The sequence below is a fragment of the Erythrolamprus reginae genome, chromosome 3, assembly GCF_031021105.1.
Source record: "Erythrolamprus reginae isolate rEryReg1 chromosome 3, rEryReg1.hap1, whole genome shotgun sequence".
Taxonomy (NCBI): Eukaryota; Metazoa; Chordata; class Lepidosauria; order Squamata; family Dipsadidae; genus Erythrolamprus; species Erythrolamprus reginae.
The window spans coordinates 56,341,627-56,354,400 of record NC_091952.1 but is presented as its reverse complement, the minus strand read 5'-3'; the positions used below and the strand labels follow the sequence as shown (position 1 = coordinate 56,354,400).

The window sequence follows — 12,774 nt, the reverse complement described above, 5'->3', positions numbered from 1 at the left end:
TAATCATACTAGCAAACAATCAATATAAACCATAAGGGCAGAAACAAAAAAGTTACAGTCATGCAGTCATAAGTGGGAAGAGATGGGAGATAGGAACGATGAGAAGATTAATAATAATAGTAATGCAGACTTAGTGAATAGTTTGACAGTGGCAAGGGAATTATTTGTTTAGCAGAGTGATGGGGTTTGGAAAAAAAACTTATTGTGTCTAGTTGTTTGTTGTGTGGTGCTCTATTAGCAGTGATTTTCAACCTTTTTTGAGCTGCGGCACATTTTTTACATATACAAAATAATGGGGTACCTTGAGCGGGGGGGAGTGGGGGGGCTAGAAAAAGTTTGGACAAAAAAATTCTCTCTCTCTCTTCCTCCCTTTCGCTCTATTTCTCTCCCTCTTTCTCTCTCTCTCTTCCTTCCTCTCTCGCTCTCCATCCCTCTTTCTCTCTTACTTACTTCCTCTCTTTTTTGCTCTCTTTCTATCTCTCCCTCCTTCCTTGCCTCTCTTTCTCTCTCTCTTGCTTTCTTCTTCTCTCTCTTGCTTTCTTTCTCTTTCTTTCTGTCTCTCTCTTGCTTTCTTTCTCTTTCTTTCTCTTGCTTTCTTTATCTCTCTCTCTTTCTCTTTCTTGCTGAGATTCGTGGCACACCTGACCATGTCTCGTGGCACACTAGTGTGCCGCGGCACACTGGTTGAAAAACACTGCTCTATAGCATCATTTTGAGGGTAGGGATTGAAACAGGATGCAAGAGGTCTGTAAATATTTTCACTGCCCACTTTTTGACTTATGCAGTATACTTCCTCAGTGGAAGGAAGGTTGGTAGCAACTGGTTTTTCTGCAGCTCTAATTATCTTCTGAAGTCTGTGTCTGTCTTGTTGGGTTGCAGAACCAAACCAGACAGTTGTAGAGGTGCAGATGACAGACTCAATGACTCCTCTGTAGAACTGTATCAGCAGCTCCATGGGCAGTTTGAGCTTCCTGAGTTGGTGCAGAAAGAACATTCTTTGTTGTGCTTTTTTGATGATGTTTTTGATATTTGGTGTCCATTTTAGGTCTTGAGATATGATAGAACCTAGAAATTTGAAGGCCTCAACTATTTATACTGTGTTGTCTAGTATTATGAGAGTGGGTAGTATGGGAGTGATTCTGCTAAAGTCTATCACCATTTTTATGGTTTTGAGTGTGTTCATTTCCAGATTGTTCCAGTAGTACCACAAGGCTAGTTGTTCAACATTCTGATGAATCTGTATTCAGATTCATCATTGTCTCGAATGAGACCAATCACTGTTGTATCATCTGCAAACTTAAGTACTTTAACAGATGGATCGTTTGAGATGCAGTCATTGGTATATAGAGAGAAGTAGAGAGAGCACACAGCCTGGGAGGGGGTCTGTGCTAATTGTACACAGGTATCTGACGTGATTCTGCTTAGCTTCATCTGCTGCTTCCTGTCTGTTAGAAGCTTATGATTCACTTACAAGTATGTTCAGTACCGCTGGCTGGTTTAGTGTAGTTAGATGAGCTCTGTAAATGCACTTAAGTTTTCACTTAGTACTTTCAAACCTCTCTCCTTCCACTTATCTTCTGATATCACTGTAGAAAACAAATGCTATCTCTTTGGTTGACCATACCTTTCACAAGGGTGTGTTTATCAGTTGGTGAAGAACGTGCCAAGACTCGAAGTTTAGGCCAGATTTTATCCAGTTGTTCTTGCTCCACCTGCAGAAAACAAAACCCCAATAGGAGAAGCTAGGTTAGCTCTGAAAAGGACTTTTGAACCAGTCTCCCCACTCTTCTGAAAACATCATCCATTTTCTCATAAGAATTTTGTTTTATGCCCAACGATGAATGCCATAACAATTGCAGGTAGTATGGAGAAACCATTCTGTTAACATTAAAATGGATCTGACATATCATCAGAGGACTGCAGGGTAAATACCTTAGAAATTAGCAATATATAATGATAGCTGCTCCACTGTTGCAGGCCATGGCAGATACTTGCAACTTGAGAAAGATGGGCAAAGAAGCCTTCTGTATACCTAACGATACTATCTATGAAGGCTCATGATCTCTTTCTCTGATCTGGTTCATGGTTCTACAGAGGCCACATAAATGAACAAATCTATCATTCCCCCCCTCATTTAATTAAAGATGTAATGAAATTTTAAAAAGCCCCAAAACCAACCTATAACCGTAACTGAAAAAAGGATAGCAAAAGAAAGAAAACCTATATAATGGTGATTAAAATAAACTAGACATGACAAAAAAGAAAAATAAAATTTTAATTGGCAAGGAAAAAAGGAGAAAAAAGAACCATTTAAAATAATTATAAACGGCAATGTAAAAATGAATTCAGTCCTTAAGTTTATTTTTAAATATGGAAATACAAAAACATAGTGCTTGATCTTTTCACTTTTTTTTTTGAACACTTGAACACTCTCCAAAAATAGTTTATAGACTCATATCCTGGATCTATTCCTTAAAATCAGGAGTATTTGTTTTAAAAAAATTACATAAAATTATCTTCTTTGCCATGCGGTAAAACTCTTCCTAAGATGACAAATTTCCATGTTTTAGGGATGCGGTTTGCCATCACATTAGAAAGTTTTTTCACTTAAAACATAGTCAGGGATCACATATAAAAGGAGGGGTCAGACTAAACAAAATATTGACTTGTTTTCATTTAAACACAATTAAATAAAGTAAAATAGGGCTAACATGATTATTCTCCATATTTTTTAAAAGTTTTCCCTCCTGTCCCATTTAGTAATATGTTTGGGAGATCTCAGCTTTAATAGAAACTTGATCAGCTTTGATCCCCTCTTCATATTACCTCTCCTTTCTCATTGCGGATGAGCTGATTGAATTCTTTCCCTTCCAAACACAGGAAGTCCTCTCCAGGCAGCAAGATCCCACACTTAGTTGCAATGGCACGTGCAGTGTTGATGTTGTCACCGGTAACCATCCTAACAGTAATACCAGCACGCTGGCACTTCTGAATGGCCTCGGGTACCTATTGGCAAGCCATGAAAAATAGAACCTATCAGCAAGTGATCATGAAGTAGGCAAAGAATCAGGAGGTCTGAAATAAGAAATCATGGAAGGAAACTGGAATAGCAATAGCTGTAGCACTTAGACTTATTTATTTATTTATTTAATTTATTTATTTATTAGATTTGTATGCCGCCCCTCTCCGAAGACTCGGGGCAGCTCACAACAACAATATAAAAAGACAATGTAAACAAATCTAATATTAAAAATAATCTAAAAAAACCCAATTTAAAGAACCACTCATACATACAAGCATACCATGTATAAATTCTATAAGCCATGGGGAAGGGAAATTTCAATTCCCCCATGCCTGACAACAGAGGTGGGTTTTAAGGAGCTTGCGAAAGGCAAGGAGGGTGGGGGCAACTCTGATATCTGGGGGGAGCTGATTCCAGAGGGCCGGGGCCGCCACAGAGAAGGCTCTTCTCCTAGGTCCCGCCAAACGGCATTGCTTAGTCGACGGGACCCGGAGAAGGCCAACTCTGTGGGACCTAACCGGTCGCTGGGATTCGTGCGGCAGAAGGCGGTCCCGCACTTTGTAGTGCTTTAGAGCCCTCTTTACAGAATCAGCATATTTTCCCCAACAATCTGGGTCCTCATTTTACCCACCTCAAAAGAATGGGAGTCTGAGTCAACCTTGAGCCTGGTGAGATTCGAACTGCCGAACTGCCGTCAGCCAGCAGAATTGCATTTTAACCGCTGTGCCACCATGGCTCTAATAACTTATATTGTAATGACAAATTTATTCTTCAATCATAGATTGCACTACGGCGTAATAAACTGTTTACAAGGATAAAACAGATTTATTGTTTTAAATATTGTTTTATTACGGTTAAAAAAGAGTAGTATCTGGGTTTGCAGATTTAGAGAACAATTCAAAGAGTTTGGTGAGGAGAAATTGAAAACCAGAAGTGGAGAGTAAAGAGGCTGACATACCAAGTAACTCTATTCTACAACACTTGACTAGCAATTCCACTCACCTGAACAATTATGTATGTAACCACCAGTCAATGGTGTAAATTAGCTAGTCAAGTGTTGAACAAGAAGCAAGGAGAGCCAGGTTCCAGTTGCCCCTCATGGAGCCCTTGGGGGGCAGCCTTTACCTCTTACTAATTTTAAATGGGTTCCACTGGATTCTTAAAATAGTCAATATGATAATGCAAACATGACATAACGGCTAGAAATTTCTTGCTTCTGTATTTACTCAGAGTCCTAAGGTAAATCTCATAAGAATTTGTGAGAAGAAATCAAGTCTATAATTGTTTAAAGGCAGTATAAACTGTTTTGTGTTTTGCAGGGACTATGCAACTTGCAATGGAAGGTCAAATATTTCCATTAAGAAGTGAGAAGAATTACAATAGGAGCTACAAAAATAATCTGCTACCTGCCGATTATTTTGAATGGCACTATAAGGTTGCAATAATAGAAAATGCTCAAGCATTAAATTGCTTTACATTTTCCTAATGGACCTGTGAAGCCCACTACTCTGCCCGGCCATAACTAACAATTCTGTGATACCTGGACAACACACACTTATTTCAGTGCAGCACAATATGCATGCTGGATTGTGGATTCTCAACATAAATAGCCAGCCAAAATATTTGTGCTAAATGATTTCTAGAACAGAGGTGGGCTGCAAAGGTGGAACTATGATGTGCTCGCCCCCGTAGCTCTGAGTGCTAGCAGAGTCCAGCACAATTCTGCTACTGCAGATGTGCAGGTATTAGAATCGCACCTGTGTTTTGGTGTGGTTTTTTGCTTCTGTGCTGAAACACAGCTGCACCTGCGTCTCCGTGCACAATTCTGCTAGCTGGGGGGCTCTAAGAGGGGCCAGTGGCACAGGGACAGAACCAGTGAACACCTGTCACCTTCCAGGCCCCTTAGAGCCCCCTTGATGCTCCCCTGCTTCTTAGCACTCCTCTAAGGCAGTGTTTTTCAACCAGTGTGCCGTGGCACACTAGTGTGCCATGAGACATGGTCAGGTGTGCCGTGGGGAAGTTAAACATGGGTCTCCAAACTACAGCCCATGTGCTGGATATGGCCTGTGGAGGCCATTTATCCGGCCCGCCGCCAGCCGTCTCCATATGAACATAAACATTCCCCTCACAATCCCTCCAGCTATCAGCGACAGGAAGAGTGGAGGCACAGGGAACGCTGACTGACCAATCACCTTCTAGGTTTCATCCCGACCACTAGCAATGAACCAATAGCAGGCCGCCTCTCATCCACACCCAGGAAGGTCCCCGTTCAAGGCTGCCATGCACTTGTCATTGTGTGGCCGTAGTGAGTAGTTGAAGCTGCTACTCCTCCCCGTGGTCCCGATTTCTAATTGCGGTTTAAAGCTAAAGTTTGCTGATCTTCTTTTGGACAGTTTTTGGTTATTTGTTGCCAAAGAGATCCCCATTCTGGCCAACAAATATTGCTCCCATTTTCAACCACATATCTATGTGAACTGAGCTTCTCAAGCTTGACTGCGATAAAAACTAAAAACATTCCTGCCCTTTTGTGTTCACCGAAACAGGCCCAGGTTTCACACTGAGTATAAATACATTTATAAACTATACAGTGTTCCCTCGATTTTCGCAGGTTCAAACTTCGCGAATAGCCTATACCACGGTTTTTCAAAAAATATTAATTAAAAAAAACTTCACAGTTTTTTTCCTATACCATGTTTTTTCCCCACCCGATGACATCATATGTCATCGCCAAACTAATAATTTTTGCAAATAAATAACAAAAAAATAATTATTGTTAATAAATAATTATGTTTATAAATATCAGGATCACTAAGTGTCTTATTCAATGGTGAGTACCAGTAATAATGGTGAGTAAATGGTTGTTAAGGGAATGGGAAATGGTAATTTAGGGGTTTAAAGTGTTAAGGGATGGCTTGTGATACTGTCCATAGCCAAAAAAGGTGTATTTACTTCCGCATTTCTACTTCGCGGAAATTCGACTTTCGCGGGCGGTCTCGGAACGCATCCCCCGTGGAAATCGAGGGAACACTGTATTATTAACTATATGTATAATATGTACTGTGTTAGAATGTCATTTTGGTTAGCGGTGTGCCTCAGGATTTTGTAAATGTAAAAAATGTGCCACGGCCCAAAAAAGGTTGAAAATCACTGCTCTAAGGCATCCCACCGCCCCCAGGGGGCAGTACCGCCCACTTTGGGAACCATTGATATATAGAATCAGACTAATTTCTACTTCTTGACTCAGATCATCATTGCTTATGTTAATTCAACAGATCAAACCATACACAGAGTGAGAGTAGTGCTGGTGACTGACCGAGAAGAGAAACATCATTAAGAAATCTGCAAATTGAATCACCGCCTCTAGACTAGTGTATGCCAGGCATCTGTGAAGCCATTTGCAATCCCAGATACTTCAGCATCTAATTACGGGAACAGTGTGCAGGGGGAAAATTCTGAAATGCAATCAAGTAGTAGTCATAGGATGCCTTATTGTGTTACGTCAGTTGTCTGCCTGTCACCTCCCTATAGCAAATTGTGAGAGAAAACAGAGCCTGGGAAGGATGAAGTAAACCAAAGATAATTAATTTTCCTCAGTAACCATAATTTCTTCCTAGAATATATTTGGCTGCTTTAAAGAGGAATGTGTAAATTATAGTTGCCATTTTTAGGGCAGTTGTATCTGGTGTTTGCTAAAACACAGAATAATTTTTAAGTGAAGCAGTTATCTCTTTTTCCTTTTGTAGATATCTAGGCATCTTTTCCTGACAATTTTAAATACTTTCAACAATCGCAAAAGAGGGTGAAATTCAAGAATGGTGGATTACTCTGTTCCTGAAAATCTATGAAAGAAAACATTGTCCCTTTCTACTATCTCTCTGCTAGGTAGCTAAAACCAGAACACAACTGTAATTCTGTTATTAAACACACAGCTCTTCCCACAAGTAGCAACCTTACTGATAACACAAGGTTGTTATCAATGAAAACAAAGTCTCTGTAACCGAGTGACACAATCTTTAACTGCTGGTGGAAAAGGAGCAGAAGTTAGAGATGGAAATGGTATGGAACATCCTCTAAAACAGTGTCTCTCAACCTGGGGGTCGGGACCCCTTTGGGGGTCGAATGACCATTTCACAAGGGTTGCCTGAGACCCTGGGAAAAGACCAATTTCCCTGGCATTAGGAACTAAAGCTTCTATTCTGGCATCTTGGAACATATTTTTACAATCGGCCAATCAGGTGTTTACAGTGGGGGCATCTCTCTGACCTTCCTGCCAATCAGCTCACAGCTGTTGGGACAATTAGCGCTATACTTATGTTTGGGGGTCACCACAACATGAGGAACTATATTAAGGGGTCGCGGCCTTAGAAAGATTGAAAACCACTGCTCTAAAGGCATTCATTGATTCATGAACAGAAATAGGGAAAAACCAAAAAGATAACTCAAGGAAATAAAAATCAAAGTAGATCCAAAACAAATCAATGAAAAAACAAAATAATGGATAAAAGAATAACCTGTAGGAAAATAAAAGGTGAAAGACAGTAATAAAAAAGCAGAGCAAGTCAAAGAGAAGGGACTGGGAAAAAATAAGGTAACAGGTACAATACTAAAATCACCCAAGGGAGCAAAACTGGTGAGTAGTCAGCAAGGAAAGAAAATTGGAAAGAGAGAGAAAAAAGAATGAACATGCATAAAATAAGATGATAATTTGAACAGAATTGCCATTTTATGCTGTCTGTGTTTGCTGGACTTCAATTTCTATAATCTCTAGCCAACTGGAGGATGCCAGGTTGGGAAACCTAATTTAATATTCAATGTATTATATGCACACAGGAAATAAATTTATCCTGGTACCTCTGGACGAACAGGATCCTCAATGCCAACAACAGTGATGCAAGTAAGGTTAGACAAAATCTCATTTTCAGCATCCCAGTCAGGTTCAACACCAGCAGGGAAATCCCGGTAAGCCAGACAAATGGTGCGCAGCCCCTGACAAGCCATTGGCTCAATCACTTTTTTCACCATCTCATCCCGGTCCTTCACTTTAAATAATCGGACTTCCCCATTTTTGTCCAAAATCTTTGTGCACCTATGTTAAAACAAAAGGATTAAGCACATATTTCAAAAATTATGTTCATACTTTACAAACAAAGCTTCAGTTAATTGCTTATAACCTATCAACAGGAGGTGCGTCTTACATGTTTTCTTAAGGAATATATTAGATCCATTAATTTTCAGGTAATTGTTAATTGTGTGAATTCTTTAAAAATAGAAGCTCCAGAAGGGTGATCAAAATAGATTTCTACAGACCGAACGTGTGCATATGTAAATACAGTGATACCTTGTCTTACAAACTTAATTGGTTCTGGGACGAGGTTCTTAAGGTGAAAAGTTTGTAAGACGAAACAATGTTTCCCATAGGATTAATGCGTGCAAGCCCAAAATTCACCTCCTTTGCCAGCCGAAGCACCCGTTTTTGCACTGCTGGGATTCCACTGAGGCTCCCCTCCATAGGAAACCCTACCTCTGGACCTCTGTGTTTTTGCAATGCTGCAATTTCACTGAGGCTCCCCTCGCTGGGAAACCCCACCTCTGGACTTCCGTTGCCAGCAAAGTGCCCGTTTTTGTGCTGCTGGGATTCCCCTGCTGGGATTCCCTTGCAGCATCACAAAAACACGGAAGTCCAGAGGTGGGGTTTCCCATGGAGGGGAGCCTCAGGGGAATCCCAGCAGCGCAAAAATGGGTGCTTCGCTGGCAATGGAAGTCTGGAGGTGGGGCATCCCAGCGGTGGCGGTGGGTTTGTAAGGTGAAAATAGTTTGTAAGAAGAGGCAAAAAAATCTTAAACCCCGGGTTTGTATCTCGAAAAGTTTGTATGACGAGGCGTTTGTCAGATGAGGTATCACTGTACAAGGGATTTAACCCTTGAACTACTAACTGAATCCATACACCTATAAATCTGTAACTTAAATAAAACTTCACACAGCTGCTAATTTATACTGGAATGAAAGACTTTGACTTTCCCTCATCAATGAGTTGGGAAAAAAGCATTGGAATATTCCAGAATTTATGCCGGCTATCCTGGAACAGCATTAAAAACAATTTTTTTAATGTTAATTCAAACTACTATCTTTGTTCACTTGAGAAATTTGAGAAGACAATCCTGGCAGATGAAAAGGGTTGACTCCAAGGTATTTCAAATGGAGGTCAAATATAATAATAATAATAATAATAATAATAATAACAACAACAACAACAACAACAACAATAATAGCGATGTCGATGATCCATACTTTCTTTTTCTTCACCAGACATTGTGATCGTGGAGAAAAAGAAAGTATGGATCATCGACATCGCAATCCCAGGAGACAGCAGAATTGAGGAGAAGCAGCTAGAGAAATTAGTGAAATACGAAGATCTAAAAATCGAGCTGCAACGACTCTGGCATAAGCCCGTGAAAGTGGTCACAGTGGTACTTGGCACACTGGGCGCAGTACCGAAGGATCTCAGAGGACATTTGAAAACCATTGGAATTGACAAAATCTCCATCTGTCAATTGCAAAAGGCTACTTTACTGGGATCGGCACACATAATTCGCCGCTACATCACGCAGTCCGAGGTGCTTGGGGAGTGACCGACTGGTGATGAAATACGAAATCCAGCATAGTGATCTTGTTTGCTGTGATGTACTGACATAATAATAATAATAATAATAATAATAATAATAATAATAATAATAATAATGTCAGTACAACACAGCAAACAAGATCACTATGCTGGATTTCGTATTTCATCACCAGTAATAATAATAATAATAATAATAATAATAATAATAATAATAATAATAATTATTATTATTATTATTATTATAATTTATTAGATTTGTATGCCACCACTCGGAGAGGTCAAATATATGGCTACATCTTACATGACTGAAGATTTTAAAAATATTTTTAAGATTTACCAATGGAAGAGAATTGTGCAAACCCTTTTCAATCTGTAGTGTATAATTACAAAAAGTTAACACAATAATAAAGCCAATTAAAGATGTTTCATCAGTTACTTGTTGTGTCAACCATTTCTCAATTTATTTAGTTGAAAGTTTTTGTGAGTGAAACATCTGAAGGAATCAGGTGAAGAGTCTGAATTAAGCCTATTTAAGCCTTTAATAAAGAACTAGAAACACACAAGACAGAAGGTATGCTAATAAATTCTAACTGAAAATAAAATAGAAAAGCTAATAGGGTTTCCTTTCTGTACACACTACCATAGATTCTTTCAGATTTTTCATACTAAATATTCATAAAAACACTTCAGTACTAATGTACCCATCTCGTGGATGCTTCTTATTAAAAATAATGTGCCAATAAGCATGAATAATACCAGCATAGAGAGGAAAATTACTTGCGTAGGATGATCTCAGAAGCTCCTTTGCTGTACATGCGAAAACTCCCATCCTGGTTTTTTAGCACTGTACTCATAGATTTCCGGACAGAATTGAAGGTGTAGACCTTATAGAGCTTTTCTTCAGGCACTTCACTACGGACAGCTTGATAATCCTGCTTCAAGTCCAGAACAAAGCCCAGAAGTGCACATTCTGTCTTGTTTCCGACTTGACGTGGGAGTCCTCCTTCTTTCTCTGGTGGCTAAAATCCCAATCCAAACATAACAAGAGAAATTTGGTAACGTCTTGGACCATAGTCATAATTATTTAATCTCTCATAGAAAGATTAAAACTTTAGTGGACAACAACAACAGAGTTGGAAGGGACCTTGGAGGTCTTACAGTCCAACCCTACACTATTTCAGACAAATGGTTATCCAACATATTCTTTAAAACTTCCAGTGTTGGAGCATTCACAACTTCTGGAGGCAAGCTGTTCCACTGATTAATTGTTCTATTAATTGTGATGAGATAGGCAAAATATCTGATTAAGATAATCAACATAAGGAAACCTTTTGGTTTAGAGCTCTATTTATCAGGCAACCAGATTCCAACTGGAGCCTACAAAAGGACATGAATGCCATGGGTTTCTTCCACTAGCACTCCACAGGCAAATATGAAGACCCAGAAAATAGAATTTAAGCTCTTTTACTACCCCCTTCTCCATTCTTGATTTCTTTCCCCATGTATATTCAAAAGTGTTTATGATTATTTATTAATATTTTCTTTTTAACTGGATCACAAATAATTAGGATATTAAAGATGCTAGTTCGTATTTCAATGTACAGTGTTCCCTCGATTTTCGCAGGTTCGAACTTTGCAAATAGCTTATACCACGGCTTTTCAAAAAATATTAATTAAAAAATACTTCGCAGTTTTTTTTCCTATACCACGTTTTTTCCCATCCGATGACGTCATACTTCATCGCCAAACTAATAATTTTTGCAAATAAATAAAAATAAATATTATTGTTAATAAATAATTATGTTTATAAATATCAGGATCACTAAGTGCCTTATTCAATGGTGAGTACCAGTAATAATGATGAGTAAATGGTTGTTAAGGGAATGGGAAATGGTAATTTAGGGGTTTAAAGTGTTAAGGGATGGCTTGTGATACTGTCCATAGCCAAAAATGGTGTATTTACTTCCGCATCTCTACTTTGCGGAAATTCGACTTGGGCGGTCTCAGAATGCATCCCCCGCGGAAATCGAGGGAACACTGTACACCAATTTAAGAAACAGAGTAATGTATAGAGAATCTGGTAAACTAAGTTGAAGAAGAAGCCAACAATCATGGATTCTTGAATTCCTACAATTAATACAGCACTGCATCCAAAGGTGCATCAACTCTAGGAAGCCATGATTCTAAATCAACCACCATGCTATCTTGACGTAAAAAGAACCTCAAAGTCAAATGAGCTACATGTTTATATTGGCCCTAACATCAATTCCAATATAAAAATCTGATTCAGAAGATCACTTCTTCTCAATACTGTATTAAAGCAAGAGAGAAGCTAAATTTCCCACTCACTCTTATCACAATCATAATAAAACAGAAACTCTCCTGCATGCATTTTTAAACGAAAGAGGCATTTAACACCTCACATTGTTTACATCCTATTCCTAATAGATTTATTAGGAAATAACAAAAATGCAATAGAATTTTTGGCAGGTATTGAACACTAAGAAATAAAATTCCAAGGAGAAAAAATATATATGTTAAATTACATAAAGGTTGGTTTTAAAAACCAACAGCAAATTAACAAGATGGCTGCTGATTTTAGGGCTGTGAATTGATATATCTAAGAGGGAAGAGCTACATGGGTAGGAACATTACATTTCCTTGTTTATTAAGTCTTTCCCAGAGATCATGCATGAGCAACAAAGGCATCCATGCACATTCTGGAATCACCTTTCTACCTAAATCCAGAAAGCTGACAATATTCAAGAGGCGTCCTTTACAGGAAAAGCATAGATGATGGAAACACTATTACACTGTAAGCTCTGTCCCTTATTTATTTATTTATTTATTTATTTATTTAATCAGATTTGTATGCCGCCCCTCTCCGCAGACTCGGGGCGGCTCACAGCAATAATAATACAATGTAAACAAATCTAATATTTAAGTTAATTTAAAAAAAACCCAGTTTAGAAACCAACCATACATACTAGCATACCATACATAAATTTTATAAGCCTAGGGGGAGGGAAAATGTCAATTCCCCCATGCCTGACGACAGAGGTGGGTTTTAAGGAGCTTACGAAAGGCTAGGAGGGTGGGGGCAACTCTGATATCTGGGGGGAGTTGGTTC

The 12,774-nt window shown here is 38.9% G+C and overlaps 1 protein-coding gene across 3 annotated transcripts in view; it reads right to left on the bottom strand.

Moving 5' to 3' along the window:
• ATP2B4 (ATPase plasma membrane Ca2+ transporting 4) overlaps positions 1–12,774 on the bottom strand; it is a 200,843-nt gene that overhangs the window by 29,650 nt on the left and 158,419 nt on the right. For all 3 annotated transcript variants that reach the window (XM_070745408.1, XM_070745410.1, XM_070745409.1), the window contains exons 11-14: positions 10,422–10,663; positions 7,874–8,108; positions 2,827–3,006; positions 1,625–1,712 (exon numbers count right to left, since the gene is read on the bottom strand). In XM_070745408.1, coding sequence (XP_070601509.1) covers positions 1,625–1,712; positions 2,827–3,006; positions 7,874–8,108; positions 10,422–10,663 — 745 coding nt within the window. The remainder of the gene's footprint in view (positions 1–1,624; positions 1,713–2,826; positions 3,007–7,873; positions 8,109–10,421; positions 10,664–12,774) is intronic.